The 20,930-nt window shown below is 38.2% G+C and overlaps 3 protein-coding genes across 6 annotated transcripts in view; 1 reads left to right on the top strand and 2 right to left on the bottom strand.

The window, feature by feature from the left end:
• Positions 1–1,517, bottom strand: part of ACAD11 (acyl-CoA dehydrogenase family member 11) — a 95,595-nt gene extending 94,078 nt beyond the window's left edge. Inside the window, exon 1 of one of the 2 annotated variants that reach the window (XM_039243890.1) lies at positions 801–1,517. In XM_039243890.1, the coding sequence (XP_039099821.1) occupies positions 801–949 (149 nt within the window). In that variant the 5' untranslated portion in view covers positions 950–1,517. The remainder of the gene's footprint in view (positions 1–800) is intronic. The other variant, XM_039243889.1, reaches the window with a different exon arrangement.
• A 25-nt stretch (positions 1,518–1,542) lies between these two features.
• Positions 1,543–15,597, top strand: UBA5 (ubiquitin like modifier activating enzyme 5). Of its 2 annotated transcripts, XM_039243893.1 has the most exons (12): positions 1,543–1,888; positions 3,269–3,314; positions 3,424–3,513; positions 8,426–8,535; positions 9,330–9,416; positions 10,319–10,403; positions 11,553–11,657; positions 11,830–11,957; positions 13,928–14,063; positions 14,355–14,430; positions 14,572–14,678; positions 15,216–15,597. In XM_039243893.1, exons 1-12 carry the CDS (start codon positions 1,728–1,730, stop codon positions 15,297–15,299), a joined length of 1,215 nt encoding a protein of 404 aa, XP_039099824.1. In that variant the 5' UTR covers positions 1,543–1,727; the 3' UTR covers positions 15,300–15,597. The 2 variants fall into 2 exon arrangements, with proteins under 2 accessions (XP_039099824.1, XP_039099825.1); XM_039243894.1 differs by lacking the exons at positions 1,543–1,888; positions 3,269–3,314 and having other exon boundaries at positions 3,427–3,508.
• A 3,001-nt stretch (positions 15,598–18,598) lies between these two features.
• The window catches only part of NPHP3 (nephrocystin 3), a 42,314-nt gene continuing 39,982 nt past the window's right edge, over positions 18,599–20,930 (bottom strand). For both annotated transcript variants that reach the window (XM_039243874.1, XM_039243875.1), the window contains 3 exons: positions 20,765–20,890; positions 19,855–19,970; positions 18,599–19,204 (listed from right to left, as the gene is read on the bottom strand). In XM_039243874.1, coding sequence (XP_039099805.1) covers positions 19,021–19,204; positions 19,855–19,970; positions 20,765–20,890 — 426 coding nt within the window. In that variant the 3' untranslated portion in view covers positions 18,599–19,020. The remainder of the gene's footprint in view (positions 19,205–19,854; positions 19,971–20,764; positions 20,891–20,930) is intronic.

Below are 20,930 nucleotides of genomic sequence, written 5' to 3'. Positions count from 1 at the left end.
CTCGTTTAAATTCGATGGTCAGTTACATAACCACCCTCTTCAACGCATCTTTAAAATACTTATTAAACCCCTCTCCAGACTATTTGCTTGGATTCTCCCATTCTGTTTTTTTCCCCCTTAGTATTTATTTTGAGAGGGAGAGTACTCCTGCAAGTGTGTGGGGGTGGGGGAAGAGGGAGAGCAGGAGGGTCAGAGAGAGGAGACATAAAGTCCCAAGCAGGCTCCCTGTTAAGCCAGACCAGAGCCAGATTCACGGTGGAGAACAGTATTCTCAGGACTATCATCCAGTTCCATTCCCTCACTTCAAAAAGAACTAAATCCCAAAATGCCTCGTCAACATCCTAAATTTAAGATCTAGAATTAACTATTAGTAGTAGATAATATAGCCATTAACTCAACCCACAAGAGTATTGCCAATTAAAAGGAAATTGCACCTGCTTCAAAAAAAAAAAAAAAAAAAAAAGGTAACGGTCACTGAAGCTGAGAAGAGCTCTTTGTATTCCACAAAGCTCCCAACCTTAACTGCCTCCGTGTATCTTCCAGGTACAGAACTAAATCCGTGAACAAAGATTCCTTCTCATAGCTGGAATCCTGAATAGTGTGGTGCTTCCATTACTGTCCTCGAATGGGAAATACGCAGGATGAAATGCAGGGGACGGCCGACGGCAGCTCCCACCTGCGGAGTGAGTCGGTGCAGGAAAAGCGGAGACGGGGGAAACCGCGAACCCACCACAGGCCAAAGAAAGAAAAGCACAATGTACAGATGTGTTTCTGCTGGAGGAGAAGGCCGGCGTCGATACCTGTACTGGGCAACGGTCAGTTGGGCCTCGGGCTCGGCCCCAAAGCCGGACAAATGCTGGTTTAGATAGGCCTCTAGGGACCCGGTGTCGAACTTGTGCTGGGGCAGCACTTCGATGGTGTCGGGCTCGGCGGAGGCACCGGCCTCCATGACTGCCTCTGCCGGTCGCAAAGACGCAGACTCCACAGTCCTTACGTGCTCCGGGACCTCAGGCCTGCGGAGTGCCACGCCACAGCTTGGGGGCGAGGCCCCGCCGCTCCTGCCAATCACACACGCCCCTTGGGCGCCATAACTGCGCAACACTGGCCCTTGAATCCGGTCGTTCAGGCTCTAGGCGGGTGGTGCCAGAGCACCTCTGTGTGCTCACACCTAAAATTTTCAGTTAGCCTCACAGTCGAGGCTGCTGTTCTAAAGAAGGCAAAGCCACGTTAGTCGCTCCTAAAACGAAGAGGCCTCTTGCACCTCCAAATTTCACGCACCTCCAGGCGGAAAAGACGTACTGGGTCCTGTTCAGAAATGGGCCCGTCGAGAACTTGTGCTCAGGAATCTGTTGATCCTGGGTGTTTCTCCTAACCGCCCGGCTGGAAAAGCACCATCGGAGGCCGTCAATTCTGATTGCTAAGAACCCGGCCCTGCCGCGGCCGGGCCTGTTAGGACCCGGCGAAGAAAGGAGCAAAGAGGAGCGGGTTTTTCTGAGGGGGAGCGGTGTTAGCAACACACCGGAAGCAGCAATGCGAGCGGACCGCTGGAGCGGCGGCGACGTGTCGTCTGTGCGACTGTGGGAGCACTTCCCCAGGGTTCCGGGCGAGGGAGGCGGCGGCTAGGTGCCTCCTCACGGACCCCTCGCGGGGCCTGCAGGCCTAGCAGCGTGGGGCGGCGGCGACGGCGAAGGCCGGGGCTGGGAGCGTTGGCGGCCGGCGTCCCAGCCATGGCCGGGTCTGTGGAGCGGCTGCGGCAGCGGGTGGAGGAGCTGGAGCGGGAACTGGCACAGGAGAGGAGTCGGCGGGCCGTGGGGGGCGGCGACGGAGGCGGCGGCAGGGTCCGCATCGAGAAGATGAGCCCGGAGGTGGTGGACTCGAACCCCTACAGGTGACCTGCGGCGCGGGTGGGAGGCCGGCGAGGGGGCGAGGTCGAGATCTCCGGGTAGTCAGGAGTGAGGCGCTCCCCTCCTATGCAGTCCCGCCGCCTCCCACCTCCCTCTTCTTTGGTCCTGCTCCCAAACGCTCGAGTTCAAGTCGCAGTACTGCGCGGAAGGTATTCTTCCACTTAAAAAACAAAACCCAAGCGAGTCAGCCATATGGTGCTGCTCCCCGGCCCGCGGAGGACACGCGGCTGGTTTCCTGACGCCCTTGCCTCTGCTGTTAATCTGCCTCGTTCTGCATAAAACTGATAGTAATAACTTTCAAAAGATATTAAATACAAAATCCGCTGACCATAAACTTCGAATTTCCTAAAGGCCTTTCAAATTTCAAAGTTGGGGGCGTGGTGGGAAAGCAAAATTAGCTTCGGTTTTAAAGCTTTTAGCCAGCTCGATACAGTGCAGGGGTTAAGAGGAAGGTCTCTAGGGGCGCCTGGGTGGCTCAGTCGGTTAAGCGTCCGACTTAGGCCCAGGTCATGATCTCACGGTTCGTGGGTTCGAGGCCTGTAGGGCTCTGTGCTGACAGTGTGGAGCCTGGTTGAGGAAGGTCTCTAGAAACAGATTGATGGGATTCAAATCCCAATTCTTAGTAGCTGAGCAACTATGGCAGATATTTGTGTTTAGTAGGGACCTATGGAACGAGTGAAATATTCACATAATACCTAAAACGGAAAATCCAGAAGTAACGTTAGCATGCTATTTAGAGATGTGTTAGTAAGAGTTGAAAATGAGGAAGGAGAGGAAAAGGGGAGTGGGGGCCAGAAGCTTGCAGAATTATAGCAAGCCTAGTAGAACTATTTGTAATATAGTGTAAACGAATGGGAATTTTATGTATATGGGTTTAAATATATAAAAAAACAAAACAGCAGACCAACAGTAGGTAAAGTACCTTTTAGAGTTCTTGGCATACAGTAGGTGCTTACTAAAAGTCGACATCATCCATTTTGGGCAGAGACAACTCATGTTAAACATTAAATCTGAGTGTTAAATACATATGGTAAGAAAGCATGGGAGAATGTTGAAATTTTACTTTGACCTGCTTCATCTAGACCCTTAAATTTTAAGTCAAGTGTTTTCTTTGACCTTGACTGCCCATTAGAACGTCTCAGGTGTGTTAAAAAAAATCTTGTTGCATAGGCTACACTTGGAAGGCTATTCAAGCACAGGTGGTTTTAAAGCTTCCTGGGTGATCTGGTCTCACTTCGTAAAAGCCAGCTGAAAGATTTCTTTTAAAGCATTAGTTATGATTAAGTTTGTGTTTTTCTGTGATGTTGTATGTTTACCTATATACATATTAAAAGATTTTAATTTAAAACTTTTTTTGTTTTAAGCCGCCTGATGGCATTGAAACGAATGGGAATTGTAAGCGACTATGAGGTATGATAAACCTTTCCAAGCTTTCAAAGATGATTTCAGTACATGAAAATAATTTCTCACATTTTTGATGAAAAGTTAACCAACAAATACGTAATTTTGCATTTCACAGAAAATCCGTACCTTTGCTGTAGCAATAGTAGGTGTTGGTGGAGTTGGTAGTGTGACTGCTGAAATGCTGACAAGATGTGGCATTGGTAAGGTAAAAACATTTCTCTTTGCTTGTCACGTAGGGAACCTACTCACTTATGGAGTGAATCAGGTACAAATTAGGAACTTTTCCCTCATTGCTAATAGTTTACTGATTTGTGGTGTTCTTATTCAGATTGTTCTTTCTACCCAAAGGAGTTAAGACTTAACCATACCCAGGGGTGCCTGGGTGGCTCCGTCGTTAAGTGTCTGACTCTTATTTCAGCTCAGGTCATGATCTCACAGTTCATGGGTTCGAGCTCCACATCGGGCTCCTCTCTGACGGTGTGGAGCCTGCCTGTGATTCTCTCTCTCTCTCCCTAGCACCCCCCCACCCCGCTCACGTGGGCTCCCTCCTCTCTCTCAAAAAAAAAAAAAAAAAAAAAACTCTACCCAAATGAAAGGTGATATTAATGCTAATAAAACAAGGAATATCTAAATTGTCTTCAGTAATTTTTTGTTAGAGGTAATATGTTACAATTTGGACTTAAGTGTTTCAGATACAGAGCTTTGACACGAAGGTGGTTAAATTGATAATGTGTGAAACAAAAACATCTAACAAATAATTTTTTTTAACTTTATGTATTTTGAGAGAGGGGGAGAGAGAGAAAGTGCGCGCGCGCAAGCGAGCATCCAAGCAAGGGAAGGGCAGAGAGAGAGACAGAGAATCCCAAGCAGGCCCCATGCTTTCAGCATAGAGCATAATGCGGTACTCAATCCTACAAATCATGAGATCATGAGCAGAAATCAAGAGTTGAATACTCAACTGACTGAGCCAACCAGGGACTCCTAACAAATATTATTTTTTAAATGTTTTTTATTTTTTTTTGAGAGAGAGAGAGAGAGAGAGACAGTGTGTGAGTGGGCAATGGTCAGAGAGAGAGGGAGACCTAGAAACTGAAGCAGACTCCAGATTCTGAGCTGTCAGCACAGAACCCAAAGCAGGGCTTAAACGCACCAACTACAAGATGATGACCTGAGGCAAAGTTGTATGCTCAACTGACTGAGTCACTCAGGCTCCCCTAACAAATATTTTTAAACATGCTTTATACAAGATGAACTAGAAAGCATGTAGCTTTCTTACTTTTTTTTTTACCAAAGAATAGTCACTTTTTATTATTCAGAAATATTTTTAAACATTTTAGTGGGCAGCATTGTATTAATTTTAGGTGTACAACATAGTGATTTAGCACATTACTCTTTATCATAAGTATAGTCAACAGCTGTCACCATACAACCTTATTACAATATTACTGACTATATCCCCTATGCTATACTTTTCATTTATTTCTTATTTTTTACCCAAAGAAAAATAACTTGAAAAGATAAGGGTGCCTGGGTGCCTCAGTCGGTTGAGCGTCTGACTTCAGCTCAGGTCATGATCTCACGGTTCGTGGGTTTGAGCCCCATGTCGGGCTCTGTGCTGACAGCTAGCTCAGAGCCTGGAGCCTGCTTCAGATTTTGTGTCTCCCCCTCTCTCTGACTCTCCCCTATTCATGCTGTCTCTCTCTCTCAGAAATAAACTTAAAAAAAAATTTTTTTTAAAGATATATATACACCCTGTGTTAACAACAGCTTTATTTACAATAGTCAAGATAATGGAAGCAGCCCAAGTGTCCCTACATAGATGAATGAATAAAGAAGCTGTAGGGTGTGTGAGTGTAAAATGGAATATTAGCCTTATAAAAGAATGAAATCTTGCCGTTCATAACAACATTGATGGACAAATACTATATGATTTCACTTCTATGTATAATTTAATAAAGAAAACAAACAAATCTGTTAAATACAGAAAACTGGTGGTTGCCAGAGGGGAGGTGGGTTGGGAGGCTGGGTAAGATAGGTAAGGAGTATTAAAAAAGAAAAACTTTAAGTTACAAAATAAATACCCCTCTTACACTTGGAATCGAACTGGAGAATGCTCTAGGTTGAGTCAGGCGCAGAGCAGAGCTGAGGTGGGGCTGGGTTCATGAGACCATGAACTTGAGCCAAAATCAAGAGTTGGATGCTTAACTGACAGAGCCACCCAGGTGCCCCCCATGTTCCAAATTCTTAAGAGAAAGTGGTTTCAAAGGTGACATTTATCAATATAGAAAAGGCAACACAAAAATACCAAAAAAGTTTATTTAGACATTTTAAAGTCTTTCAAGAGGTTTACAAAAGCCAGTCAGCTTTTAGCTGACATAAGAACCCTGGCAGACTGACCTAGGATAGTAGATATCCCAGAGACTGAGTTTCTAAGGTTTGAGTGTGCATCAGAATCTCTTGGAAGGCTTCTTAAAACCTAGATTGCCAGACCCAACCCTGGTGGTTTTGATTCTTGAGGTTTTGAGTGGAATTTGAATTTCAAACAAATTCCCAGGTGATTCTGATGTTCCTAGTCGGGGTAGGAGGAGGATAGACTTTAAGAACTACTAGATCCTTAGGGCACCTGGGTGGCTAGGTAAGTGTTTGACTCTTGATTTTGGGTCAAGTCATGATCTCATGGTTTTGAGATTGAGCCTTGAGTTGGGCTCCGTGTGCTGACAGTGCAGAGCTTGCTTAAGATTCTCTCACTCCATCTCTCGCTGCCCCTTCCCGGCTCATGCTGCCCTCTCTCTCTCTCTCAAATAAACTTAAAACAAAAAACATGGCTAGATCCTTGCTACTCAGGCTGGTGTCCAAATTAGTAGCATCATCATCACCTGGGAGCTTGTTAGAACTGAAGACTTCCAGACCCTTCCAGATGTGAAGACTCAGAATCTGTATTTTATTTTATTTTTTTATGTTTTATTTACTTCTGAGAGTGAGAGAGAGACCGCATGAGCAGCGGAGGGTCAGAGAGAGAAGGAAACACAGAATCTGAAACAGGCTCCAGGCTCTGAGCTAGCTCTTAGCATAGAGCCCGACACAAGGCTTGAACCCATGAACCGTGAGATCATGACCTGAGCCAAAGCTGGACACTTAACCAACTAAGCCACCCAGGTGCCCCCAGAATCTGTATTTTAACAAATCTCCAGATGATTCACACGCACATTAAACTTGAGACAGTGCGCCTGTATTTCTGAGGAGATCCAGGTAATGCTGATGGGCTGCTAGCCCAGGCCATGTTTTGAGTAGCAAGGATCTAGAACAGTAGTTATCAAATACTACTGTAATTAGAATCACCTACGAAGTTCAAAATTTTGATGTCCAAACTGGAATAGAATGAGTATCTCTGGAGATGGGACCCAGACATCAGTATTTTTTTAAGAGATGGCCAGTGTATACTCAAGTTTGGATGTACACTCAAGGATGTACATAGGTGAGTTTTAGAATTCTTTCCAGTATGTAAAATAGATAAACAAGAAGCTAATTCATGGAGTTAGGTAGGGAAGTGGAGGATTGGAGACTTAGATCCCACTTCTCACCCCTGAAAGTTTCTGGAATACTTTGTGGTGACTTGGATCATCAGATTTAGATTACCTGCTTTATTGAGGATACAGGTCTAAAAAGTGAGTGACTTATCCATGATAAGAGCTTATTAGTGACAGAGCTACAACTCAGTCTCCTATCCCCAAATCTGGGGTTTCCTGCCTGTATCTTATAAACCAGCTATGAGGCTGAAGAGTCAATTTAATACTTGGCCTGACTGAATAAATACTGTTGAATGAGCTAAATGAAACTTATTTTGGAGACTCTTAAGTCGGGTCAGAAAATTACCACAGGGGACAGAGGTGATATATTTTCTAGCAAGATACTAAGGGTTACCTAGGTGTTCTGTGGGATGTTAATTTTGTTGTTAATAAGACCCTCCCCCCCTTTTTTTTGTAATTTTAGCCATGCATAGGACAGCTGCACCACAAGCCACAGTCCCCCTTAGCCACCGCTGTAGGCCTTGCATCTGTGCTCGCCCTGTCCTCGCCTTTCCCCTCTTTTTGTTACTAAATTTAGGATGCTGAGAATTGTATTAAGAAGTCACAGAATTTTAGATTAAGAAAGAGACCTTGGATGGGGCGCCTGGGTGGCTTATTCGGTTATGCGTCCGACTTTCGCTTAGGTCATGATCTCGCGGTTCGTGGGTTCGAGCCTCGCGTCGGGCTCTGTGCTGACTGCCAGCTCAGAGCCTGGAGCCTGCTTCAGTCTGTGACTCCCTCTCTCTCTGACCCTCCCCTGCTCACGCTGTCTCTCTCTCTCTCTCTCCTAGAAATAAATAAAACATTAAAAAAAAAAATTAAAAAAAAAAAAGAAAGAGAACTTGGAAATCTTTGGATGCAACCTGTTCTTACTGATAGGAAATGGGATCTTTAAAAAGGGGAGTGTGCGTCTGTGTGTGTGTGTTTGTGAGAGAGAGAGAGAGAGAGAGAGAGAGAGAGAGAAATGCTGTCATGCCTAAATATACAGCAGGAAACAACTTCCTGTTTAGTAATTCTATTTGGAATAATGGTTTAGCTATGGGTATGGATGGTGTTATAGTCACAAAAGGAGTCATATTAACACTATAGTTTTAAGATAACAGTATTTTAAGATACAGTATTTTTAAAATCTTATTTTAAAAATCATTTATCTAATGTGTTCTTGGCCTTTAGTAAACAATCGGAATGAAATGGAATAAACATTAATTTCTCAGTGGATCATATGGAGAGGCAGTAAGTGTTATGGTTAGGGTGCAGATGCTGGATTGAGAATGCCTGAATTTGAATTGCCTTTCTGCATATATTAGCTGAGTGATGCTTTTGAGCATGTGCTGTGGTTGTCTCATTTATGAAGGGAATTAAAGTACCCATGTACTTACCTCATGTGAGCATTAAATGAGTTAATATAAGGCACTTAGTATTTTAGAGTTAGCTAGTATTATTGCTGTTAACCTGTTAAACCCATCAAATGTAAAGTCCACTAGTTTATTCTTTGTTATTTTTTTTGTTTTTTGGTATTTTTTCATCAAAATACCACTATTTTCATTTTAGTTGCTACTCTTTGACTATGACAAGGTGGAACTGGCCAATATGAATAGACTTTTCTTCCAACCTCACCAAGCAGGATTAAGTAAAGTTCAAGCAGCAGAATATACTTTGAGGTAAATGGAACAGTGATTAAAGACTATATTTAGTGACATCTTAGTTTGTATATTTTGTATAAGTTAACCTAATGCATGAATTTTTCTCTATAAAAATGCAGGTTTTACTTACATGAATTCTCTTACCTCTTGGAACTGTGTTGGCAACCTTTTTCAGTATAGTGCTAGATAGTAAACATTTTAGGCTTTGAGGGCCAACTATGAAACTACCTACCCTCAAACCATGTAGCTGTAGTGTGATGGCAGCTATAGGCAACACAAAAATGAATGAACATGGCTGTGCTCTGATAAAACTTTGTTTATGGACTCTGAAGGTTAAATTCCATGTAATTTTAGCATGTTATGAAATATTGTTCTGTTCTTTTTCTCCTGCCACCATTTAAAAATGTAAAAACCGTTCTTAGCTTGCAGGCTTCCTAAAAATAGGCCAGATTTGGCCCCAGGGCCATACTTTGCCAACCCTTATTCTAGGAAGTTTCTTTGTGGCTCCAAACATCTTGCACTGAATTAAATAAGGAACAAAGGAGTTCTTTTGTCAGGAAGGGGTACAGCTCACCTAGTTGATGAAGACTTAATTCCCAGCACACAGATGGTGGGAACATTTCTGTTATCCGGCAATCAACATAGTCCTCCTAGTGGGGCAAATGAGGTAGAAGAGGACTTTGGATTTACTTTGAATAGCCTGAATTCCATTTTTCTTACCTGTGCTAAATGATCTTTCACTTTTTCAGTTCTTTTTCCTGTTTAATATTCCTACTAATAGTTTTTATAATCATTCCCTTTTTCCCTCTTAGGAACATTAATCCAGATGTTCTTTTTGAAGTACACAACTACAATATAACCACAGTAGAAAACTTTCAACATTTCATGGATAGGATAAGGTAAAATTTTACTGTGAATGTTTTGTACAGTGTCCAGCTCAGTTAAATAAGTATTATTAGAAAATCTATTGATGTTGGGGCCCTGGGTGGCTCAGTGAGTTAAGTGTCCGACTTTGGCTCAGGTCATGATCTCCTGGTTCATGCGTTCAAGCCCTTTGTCAGGCTCTGTGCTGACAACTCAGAGCCTGGAGCCTGCTTCAGATTCTGTGTCTCCCTCTCTCTGCCCTCCCTTGCTCATGCTCTGTTTCTGTCTCTCTCTCAAAAATAAATATTAAAATTTTTTTTTAAAAAATTAAAGAATCTACTGATCAGTAGATTCAGAATCTACTGATTCAGTGAGTTGGTAGATTTGATATATATATACATATTTTTAAATAGTTTATCGATACATATTTTTGTTTTTGAATAGTTAATTTTTGTGGGTTAGTAACTCAGTAAAAAGTAAATATTGTCCAAAAAACAATAGTAACAACAATAAAAAATCAAGACCCAAAAACTCTGTTGTTATGATATAACAAGGGGTCCTCAATTATAAGTTCTGTGTTCTAGATTATATTTCTATATGAAGGTGGTTTTCTGCAGACTGTAACATCACTGAGATACTGAATTATATTCAATTCAGTGAACTGAGTGAAAAATAAAAGTCTGTGAAAGCTGATAGGGGAATGGTAACTTTTGCGAACAGACTTTATACTTCTTGTGTCTTCTGTGAGAAGCACTGTAGTGTTGATGTTATATACATATCAGTTACTCAGTACGTACTGGATCTTTAACATTACTGTGTCATAACTGCACTCAAACATTTATCAAAAGCATAAATGTGTGACTGAACAAAGTCATAATTAGAGTTTGTTTTGTGTCCTGATTTTTTCCCCCAAATAAAATTCATTTTCTTTACCTAGTAATGGTGGATTACAAGAGGGAAAACCTGTTGACCTAGTTCTTAGCTGTGTGGACAATTTTGAAGCTCGAATGACAATAAATACAGTGAGTATTCCCGTTGTATAAGATGTTACACTCATTGATTCATCTGTTTTCTTGTATAGTTGTGTATTTAAACCCTTTTATAATGTGTTTCATTAATTTTTAATGTTCTCTTAGCCTACTTTTAAAATTTATTCTAAGGTGCCTAGGCAGCTCAGTTGGTTAAGTGTCCACTCTTGATTTCAGCTAAGGTCATAATCTCACGGTTTGTAACTTTGAGCCCCACGTGAGACTCTGTGCTGACAGTGTGAGGTCTGCTTAGGATCCTCTCTTTCCCTCTCTTTCTGCCCCTCCCTTGCTTGTCCTCTCTCTTTCAAAATAAGTAAGCATTAAAAAAAGTTTTATTCTAATAGCTGTGGGACCTGTCTAGCTTTGCTAGTGTGGCTAATGTTTCAGTATCCTATTCTTTGTTATGCCAGTAGAGGAAACTATAAATAGTAGATACTTCTGATGTACAATTTTAAAAATAAATGACTGTCTTATAATGTTGTATTCTATGTTAACATTGGTTTTAATTTTTGTTACTTTATTTTTTAAGTAAAGATAAAAATGTGTATAAATTGCTTACAAACCTGTTTTCTCAGAAATAAAACAATTCTTTTGAATTGCTGTGTTTTCAACTTTTCAGAAGATATTTTGCAGTTTTTTGTTACTGAGATTATTTTAGAAAAATGAATTTTTACATTAATAAGAAATCAGTAAATTTAAATGGCTCAATTTAATGAAATATTTATTGGCTGCTTTGAATGCTGTCAGTTTACTTAAAAAAATGTTTAAAAAATTTAGAGTGGGGTTGGGGTGGGGGAGGGCAGGGGGAGTGGAGGGAGAGGGAGAGAGAATCTTAAGGCTCCATGCTCAGCATGAAGCCTGAGATGGAGCTCAGTTCCATGACCCTTGTATCATGACCTGAGCTGAGAAATCAAGAGTGGGACACTCGACCCACTGAGGCATCCAAGTGTCCCCAGTTTACTTTTTGTTTTTAAATAGAGAGTGGCAGTTGACCAGGAATTCCATTATTGATAACTTTCCTCTTTTGAAACATTTAAAAAACCATTTGGTAATCCATTTAGTTAAGCCCCAATTTTTCATGAAATAACTTTTGATAAATTACTTATTGTTTTTGTTCTAATGTTTTCATCTGTTTCTCCTAAGGCTTGTAATGAACTTGGGCAAACATGGATGGAGTCTGGGGTCAGTGAAAATGCAGTTTCTGGGCATATACAGCTCATAATTCCTGGAGAATCTGCTTGTTTTGCGGTATGCATGACTCATTTTGGCTTATTAACTAAAGTATTGAAAATGTATTTTGTATTGAAAATGTATTATAATTCAAAGAAAAAAAACTTTGAATGTGACAATACTATTCTGAGCATGTTATCTTTTTCCCTTTCATTTTGAAATATATTTTCTTTCATTCTTTTTCATGTAGTGTGCTCCCCCACTTGTAGTTGCTGCAAATATTGACGAAAAGACTCTGAAACGAGAAGGTGTTTGTGCAGCCAGTCTTCCTACCACTATGGGAGTGGTTGCTGGGATCTTGGTACAAAATGTGTTAAAGTGAGTGAGGGCTAATTTTTCTGAATAGTCTTGTTTGCTTTTGATAGAAATAGATTTCATAAATCATTTCAAATACTAAAATTACCAGCTACATATTTAGTTTTTTAAAGTACAGCTTTATGTATGGTTTTTATATATGTATAATATATTAAGTACTTTAAATTTACATGTATATTTAGTATATCTAATTTAAACATACATATTAATATACATACATCTGTGTTACTCTGTGCATTTAGAATAGGTCTTATTAAATGGTACAGTGGTACTGGTGTATTTGTTTATGAAGTATTAACCAAATGATTTAAATCTCTTTAGGTTTGACCAAAGAACGTAAACACTCTTATTTACTTAACTCTTACTAAAAATAATACGAATGTGATTGAACATTAAGAGGACAATACCTCTGAGCTCAGAAAAAAAGATACTCAGCCACCACACCATCTAAACTATAGTGAAAAAGGACAAAGGTTTCTTTGCAGCTAAGATTAATGTCAAAGAGATTTTGAATCAACTCACATTTTATTAAGAGGAGAAACCCTTTAGGTGTTTCCTTCCTCAGGCCATTTTTTTCTTACTTTACAATTTTAAAAAGCTTAGTTAGTTTCCAAACCTTCCAGTATAATAAGAACAAACTGCACACGATATAGGGAGGTACCCTAATATCAGAAGTGTCAGCTACCAGCAAAGAAATTGTAAAAAGCATACCTAAGAACTCTAAAGGCAAGGGTCTAGGGCTATTTTATATAAGAGCAATAATAGCCTATAAAAACTTCAGTAGGCCCTATCCAAACAAAATATTTTAGAGTATGTTACAAAAAGGGAGGGGGAAAAATCATGGCTATAAACTATTCTTTTAAGGATGTGTCCTATTTAGCCATCCCCCTATGGATGGACATTTAAGCTACTTAGATTTTTTTTTGATGGTATTAACAAGGCTGCAAAAAACCAAAAATGCTGCAAACAGCATCTTACATATATCTGTAAGTTAGATTTTTGTAGATACGAATTTTTAGAAGTGGAATTTCTGAGTTTATGCAGTATTTATTTTGACAGATATTACTAAATTTCTCCTTCAGAAGGATGTACATTTCTATCACAGGGTAGGAATACCTGCTTCACCCATACCAGTTCATAACATTGGGTATCATCAAACTTTTTATTTATTTTTAAAAATTTATTTATTTTTTTAATGTCTTTATTTTGAGAGACAGAGAGTGAGCAAGGGAGGGACAGAGAGAGAGAGGGAGACACAGAATCCGAAGCAGGCTCCAGGCTCTGAGCTGTAAGCACAGAGCCTGATGCAGGGCTCGAACCCATGGACTGTGAGATCATGACCTGAGCCGAAGTCGGATGCTTAACCAACTGAGCCACCCAGGCGCCCCTCATCAGACATTTTAATCTTTGTCAAATGATAGGTAAAATATGGGTATTTTAATTTTCAGGTATTCATGAAAAGGGGTGAGCACTTAAGAGTTTTCTATGAATTGTCTGCTTCAGATCATTGACTCAGTTTTTTGTCTTGTGCACTCAGTGCAAATGTTTTTCCTGTTGTTTATATTTTGTATGTGATTTTTCCTCTCTTTATGAGCTTCTAAAAGGAATCAGATTAGGACAGTTAGGGAACACGAGAGCTTTAGGGCATATTGGAAATGTTCTGTATTTTGATCTGGTAGTGATTACATGGGTCAGGATTTTCGGAAAATTTCATTGAGCTGTACATTTAAGATTGTAAATTGCATACTAAGATATATATATATATACGTATATATATGTATATATAAAAGTTTTAAAAAGTAGTTAGATTTAGTACCAATCTCAGGGATTCTTCTCCACCTTTTAATCTGACAACAGTACTTTAAGTACTATTGCTTATTACAAAAATTATTATGTACTTCAAGGTCATTTTTTTAAAAATTTAGTTCTTTTATGTTTTATTTATCTAAGTGTACTTTGATTTGTTTTTCTAGGTTTCTGTTAAATTTTGGTACTGTTAGTTTTTACCTTGGATATAATGCAATGCAGGATTTTTTCCCTACTATGTCCATGAAGCCAAATCCTCAATGTGATGACAGAAATTGCAGGAAGCAACAGGAAGAATACAAGGTATACATCAATCCATCAGAATGTACGAGAGGTCATACTGTTTGGACAATAAGTTAAAACAATTACTTAGATTTGAAAAATAAGAAAAATGGATTCTAGATTTTTATTTATTGTATCTCTAGGGGGTAAATGTTAGTAAAAAATTAAATTCACTTTGCTACAAAAGTGAAACAGTTTGTTTGAAATCCTTTTCTGCTTTTGGTAAAATAAAAAGCCTGTCTGCATTTTTGATTAATGCTTTAGAGGCCTGAGAATGAGTAAGAATACTTTGATACTGTTTGATTTCTACAGAAAAAGGTAGCAGCACTGCCCAAACAGGAGGTTGTTCAAGAGGAGGAAGAGATAATACATGAAGACAATGAGTGGGGTAGGAATTCTTTCATATATTGAAATGGCAGCGTGAAACAAAATCTCTTATGGGAGGGAATATCATTATAATTAAATTATCCAAACTCTGAATAATTAAATTTCCTTGAAAACTCTTGTAATATCACATTTAACTCTATAGGTATTGAGTTGGTGTCTGAGATTTCAGAAGAGGAACTGAAAAATTCTTCAGGTCCAGTTCCTGATTTACCTGAAGGAATTACAGTGGCCTATACAATTCCTGAAAAGGTACATTTAAAACCTGACTTACCATAAGTAAATGTCAGAGAAGAGGAAATGTCTACTTACCTTCTTTCATCTTTATCCTATTTTATAATGCCAATGCAGTATTTCCTAATTTGGATATTTTATGCTATCAGAGTTAAGGCATGTGAGAGAGGTATTCAGTGTTAATGTGGAAATATGCAGTACATTTTCAGCTGTTTGAAACACAGACCTAAAATAGTGTTGTTGACTTGTTAATGGAGCAAGTAAAGTCGATTTTGATTAAATGAAGATACCATTTTTTATACTGAGTTTTAGCCATAATACCATTTAAAAATACCACTTCAGTAGAGATCTTAGTAATGTTGAAATTACTGCCTTTTAAGTCAAAATATTGGTGGGGAAAGTAAAAAACTGTCTCTCCTAAAAATGAGAAGGTATATTTATTAAAGTTTACTTTATAAACTAGTTGAACATAATTAAAACTTAGTGATTATATACCCCTAAGCATCAAGACTTTTAGACAGTTATTTTTTCCACTATGTTTCCCTCATTTGATAGCAAGAAGATTCTGTAGCTGAGGTAACTGTGGAAGATTCTGGTGAAAGCTTGGAAGACCTCATGGCCAAGATGAAGAATATGTAGATAACGGACTAACCTATATTTTATTTCCTGAGTTTAATCCAATTTCCTTGGAATTAAAAAAATAATTTAAAAACTGATAAAGCTTAGGGCAACATTAATTGATACGTAATCTTTACAGAATTGTTGTACTTGTTCAAAGTACTGTATTGCTTATCAGTTTCTCCCTTCAATGAAATCAGTAACTCTCCTAAAACTCATGTTTCATTTCAGTTACTAAAACTTAGCCACTGAAATGTTTCGGCCTTTTTGGAGGGTGGGAAGAAAGGACCAATAATATGCTATATTTCTTTTCTTTGCATGAATTCTTTGTGGTCTGTTGTCTGAGGTCATGGACAATAAAGTAGTATGTGCTTCTCAAATACAGGAAAAGGGCAGGAGGTACAACAGTGGTTAGAGTTAGCAGGCATCCCCTCATTGTGTTTAGAATCACTCCCTACAAGAAAACTATCTACTATTATTAACTTGGCCAACAGTGAAATTAAAATAACCTATAAAATAAAAATATCCTCTCAAATGTTATCTGATGAACTACAAACTGAAATGTATTGAGAAAGTATTGGGTAAGTTTGTAAACCTGTAAGTTATATATTAAAAACAAGACAAAGGCAAACAAAAGGAAACTTTCTTCACAGATAAACAAATGAAATATACTTTCAGGAAGTGCAAGTTATTATATTTCTGTACTGACCAAGGAAAAGAAATCATAGCATCTGTGGGACATCTATATCTGGAGTCACTGTACTTTATTTTGAGGAGCAAGGAACAAATTTAGGCTAAGATCATCTATATTATACCCATGATAGGGGCTACCTTCAGAATATTTAAATTTGATTCTCTAGGTAATTAGGTAGTTATCCTATATTGTGGGCATAAAAGAGACGTAAGTTACCTCTGTAATGACTGAGGTGTTATTTATTCATTGGGAGAGAATCAGTTGCCCTGATTATGACCACCAAATTATAATTTGATAAACTTGTTTTCTCTGGAGTTGCAAACAAATAATGAAAGTTTAAAGAGCCTTGGATAAATCCCAATGGTTTGGAGACCAATAAAAAAAACTCTGCATGGGTAACCATTATCAGTAGGATGTTACTATGCTATGCTAATCTTCTATTTTGATGATTTTTTGCTTTGAACATAGTAATATCTAGCTTTATTTCTAGGGAAGAACTGTTAGTACAAGATGAAAAATGCAGTCTTCCCTTGTAAAATAAAGTTCTAAAAACTGATTTCAGAAAGTTCCAAAAATCAGATATGGTCAGTATATTTGTTTTGAGATTCTAGAATCATACAGTGATTCTTATGTTTTAGAGTGAGGTTAGGAAAGTAGGATTGTTCTAGCTTTTGAAACTTATTTATGTTGGCTTGGTAGGTCATTTGCAATTAAAAAAAAATCAGTGAATTCATCTGTAAAATATTTTTTTCTAGTTACTCAAGATATTTAGAATTTCAAAAAAGAAACATAGCCTTTCAAAAATAATCCCATTCCTTTGGGACCCCTGGTAAAGATCTGCTTATAATTTAAAAATTATATAGTTTGATAAAGTATAATAGTTAGAATGTACCTTTGTTCTTTTAACATGGGATTTCACACTGCTGGTGTTTTTTACTGCATCAAATCTTAGATCTAAGTTATATAATTTTTTGTCTAATATATTTCATTAACAAATAATTATGGATTATTTACCAGAAAAAACTCTGCTAAGGTATCTTTTGCTACCTGGATTGCTCCTTGGACAATCTGTTTGCCATGAAAACTTACAGGAGCTGATAACAAGAAATTAATCAACACTGAGTTTTACATTACTAAATAAAACCAGTGCTTGACCAGATTTCTAAAAACTATTGTTTCTAGAAATATGAAAGGAGGAAACACACTTCCAAATTTGCCTTAGCACAGAAGCTTTATAGTAAAACAATTATGCTCAACTCCCTTCCCTATTGTTAATGGGAAGTTAATTTATGTACTGCTTAAATGTTTTATTTAGTAAAAAAAAAAAAAAACAAAACGTATTATGGGTTTCCTCGCATAGAAATACTACTTGAATACCTACAGCCACAACAACACAAAAAGGTACTAATCGTATAAGAATATTAAGGAAGATTTAACTACCCCAATCACATTTTCCTCCATATTTCTTTCTGTAAAGTATTAGGGAAACCATTTTCACTAATCAATTAACCAACTGATTATCCCAGGTGCCTCAAGATAATCAAATTTTAAACTCTTAACAGCTTCATTCTGAAATCAGTAGTATATGGTAATTTGTCAGTTTAATTAAGATGTATTTTGGTCATGTTTTATCTTTTTTCTTTTTGAACTTCTCACAAAATGTGGAAGAAGGAGGTTCATTTTGTAAGATCTTGCCTAATTTCTTCTAAGTCACAGCTATAGTGCCTTAGAATCAGACCATTGATTCTCAAACTTAGGTGCATATGAATATCTGGGGATCTAGCCAACTGCAGATTTTGATTCAGTCGGTCTGAGGAGAGGCTCTGGAGTCTTAATTTTTCATCAGCTCCCAGCTAGTACTGATCATCCTGGTTCATGGACCACCCTGTGTATAGCCAAGCCTTACAGACCACTAACCAAAACCTTATAAAGTCACCAAAACTCAATTTGGTACAGACTGGAGTGAGAAAACTTGAAATTTCACTTTTATTTTTAAATTTCCCTTTAAAAAAGTTTTATTTTGAGAGAGTCCCAAGCAGGCTCTGCAGTGTCAGTGCATGGACCCGATGTGGGCTCGAACTCATGAACCAATGAGATCAGGACCTCAGCTGAAATCAAGAGTCAGACGCTCAACCAACTGAGCCACCCAGGCACCTTGCACTTTTATTTTAGAACAGTGAAGTATGGATATTACGTCTTTCACCTCTATAATTAACATGTTGGAATCTTACAAGTATTAAAATTAAAGATTTTATTATATATAAATACATAAATGGTTTTAATCAAAATGTGGCAACATTTATAAAACCTGTAAAACATTTTTTTTTTCTATATAGAACAGACTAATCTGAGTTTGAGTAAATGAAGAGATCAATTTAGGCCATTTAAAAAAGAAGAGACTGTCATGTCTCTATCTTGGGGAAGGTCAAAGAATGCTAAGTGCTTGACTGTTACTGCACTAATGACTTCAAATTATGCAGGTACATCTAACACAGCAGAACAGTGTAGACAGCATGGACAACAGAGGGCTTGGCCCAGTCTGCTCATGAATAAGGCAGAATTTTTAGAAAGGTAGCAGAGACAACTACTACTAGTTCATTTTACAAAAGACAATTGAAACCTTTGATAAACATTATCCCTTTATTCTTTGAAACTTCTTTGAGGTAGAGAATTGGGCCAGGCTACAGCTGAAAAGCATGACCAGGAATGGTGAGGCCAAAAGCAGCTCTGAGAAATCAAAGAATCATGGACTTGAACTCCTTGTCTTTACTGCTCTGCCAGCTCTTGTTGAACAGACCAATCCACTCATCATGATCAATTCTTCATGTCATTTTAGGATTCTAATGTGTCCACATCCATTGGTCCCATACAATAGGAAAGTTAATTATTTTAAACTAACACACAATCATGACTCCAATGTAGTCCAATGCAATTTCATCCAAGTATCAGTTAAATCACACAAAGTAAAAATAAATTCTTTATGTTTGAAATTCTAATGTTCCAAATGTTTCTTAATTATTTTGTCCTAAAGTGCATTTGCAATGAATTTTAATTGCCATTACCTCGGTCCCTGAAAACATTAGGAGAATGGGTTGTTTGTAAGCTAAATGTGTCTCCACTTGATGAATGTCGGGAAGGAGCTTTTCCACCCAAAAGTGATGTTTCTGCTTCTTTTATTTCCATGGCCCTTTTGTATAGTTCAGCAGCTTTTTCAAAATCCCCTTCTTCATAGCTTTGTGAGAAAAAAATGTTAAAATGAGAATATAACCTCTTAACAACTTGAAATGACCTTATATGATACAGAATAACAAGTTGTGAATATGACCTTATAGGATACAGAGTAAAAAGTTTCCTCATTCCCCCTTTCTATTTATTTCCAGTGTATGCACTCAGGCCGACCAGTAAAATAGAATACTCAAACTCTCTATCTGAACTGCTGAAGTATATCTCAGTGCCTCATACAGACACCATTAAGACCATGTTGTAATGGATGCATTGATATTGCTAAGGGAAGTCTCTGCATCCTGAGATACACAAACAGAAAAAGCAAAACCATCACGCACTTAATGGTAAATTAGTTTTGATGACAGCAAATTGGCCATATTATCCCCAGAGTCTGTTAGCTTTGAATGTAAACCATCTTTTACCACTTACCTGATAACATTCCTCTACAACATAGATTAGGCAGCCTTCATTTCACTTCTGGGTACTGCTTTAGTTTAGTATCTTGAAGTAAATCAACCCAAAACAGTCCCTTCACCCCCTCAAGGCCAAGAAAAAACAATCGGCACTAAATATTCTGTATTGTTCTGTGATAAATCAAATTAAAGGTGTTCTAAAAATGGAGTTTGGCTGTTATCAGGAAACTGAAAATATTCTTACCTAAGCACAGCTAAATTCTTTAATGTTTCTCCAACTCGAGGATGCATCCGACCCAGGCTGTCTTCATAAATCTTTAATGCTCTTTCATATAATGGCAAGGCTTCAGTATGTTTTTTCTTAGTAAAAAAAGTAACAACATTCACTTGAATACATGGAATTGCTGAAATTACTATTAACATACTCTAGACTAAGCTGATGTACTTGGGTAAGTACCTCTAAAAAGGTTAAGAATCTCCTACAGAATGTGGATAAAATTGATTTATTTATCAAACATAATGGTAGAAGCAGTATAACAGAAAGTCAGAAACCTAAGTTTTAGACCTGGCTTGGTGACCACTGACCTTAATCCAAAAATTAAGCAAAACCTGTTTCTTTATTGCCCTGTGGGTACAACACCTGCTTTTCACCTATCATAGGCAAATGCCACAGCTTAGAGACAGTATTAGATACAGAGATGTACAGAATCTCCAGAATTTAAAACTAAGTTTATGCAATGAACTAAACACTCAGTAGGTGTTTTACACTAAGAGGAAGGGACCATTTTACAAATACAACTTCAATAATTTCCTAAGTACTAAAGAAAGCATTAGTAATCTTTTTTTAAGTTTGTTTATTTTGACAAAGAGTGCATGAGTGGGAGGGGTCAGAGAGAGATGGAGAGAGATATACTCCAAGCAGGCTTCTCACTGTAAGCACAGAGCCCAACATAGGGCTTGAACTCACAAATTCTGAGATCATGACCTCAGCTGAAATCAAGAGTCAGACGTTTAATCAACTGAGCCACCCAGAGGCCCCTGAAGGAAGCATTAGCAATCTTAAATTCTTTAGTTACTGCTACTATGTTACATCTGATTCATATTTACCTATATTTCATACCTTAAAACCATAAAGAGAATATGTAGGAACTTACCATCTGGCTATAGAGAACAGCTAAGTTCACCAGGGCAGTAGCTACACTAGGGTGCTTTGGGCCAAAAGATTTCTGCCGGATTTCAACAGCTAGCTCATACAAAGGTACAGCTTTGTCAAGTTTGCCCTAAAAAACAAAAGTGAAATCTCACAAAGCTATTAAAACA

This window comes from Hyaena hyaena, unplaced genomic scaffold (genome assembly GCF_003009895.1).
Source record: "Hyaena hyaena isolate Hyena2069 unplaced genomic scaffold, ASM300989v1 scaffold_234, whole genome shotgun sequence".
In the NCBI taxonomy this organism is placed as follows: Eukaryota; Metazoa; Chordata; class Mammalia; order Carnivora; family Hyaenidae; genus Hyaena; species Hyaena hyaena.
Note: the sequence above shows the minus strand (reverse complement) of the source record. Positions and strands in the feature narration are given on the sequence as shown.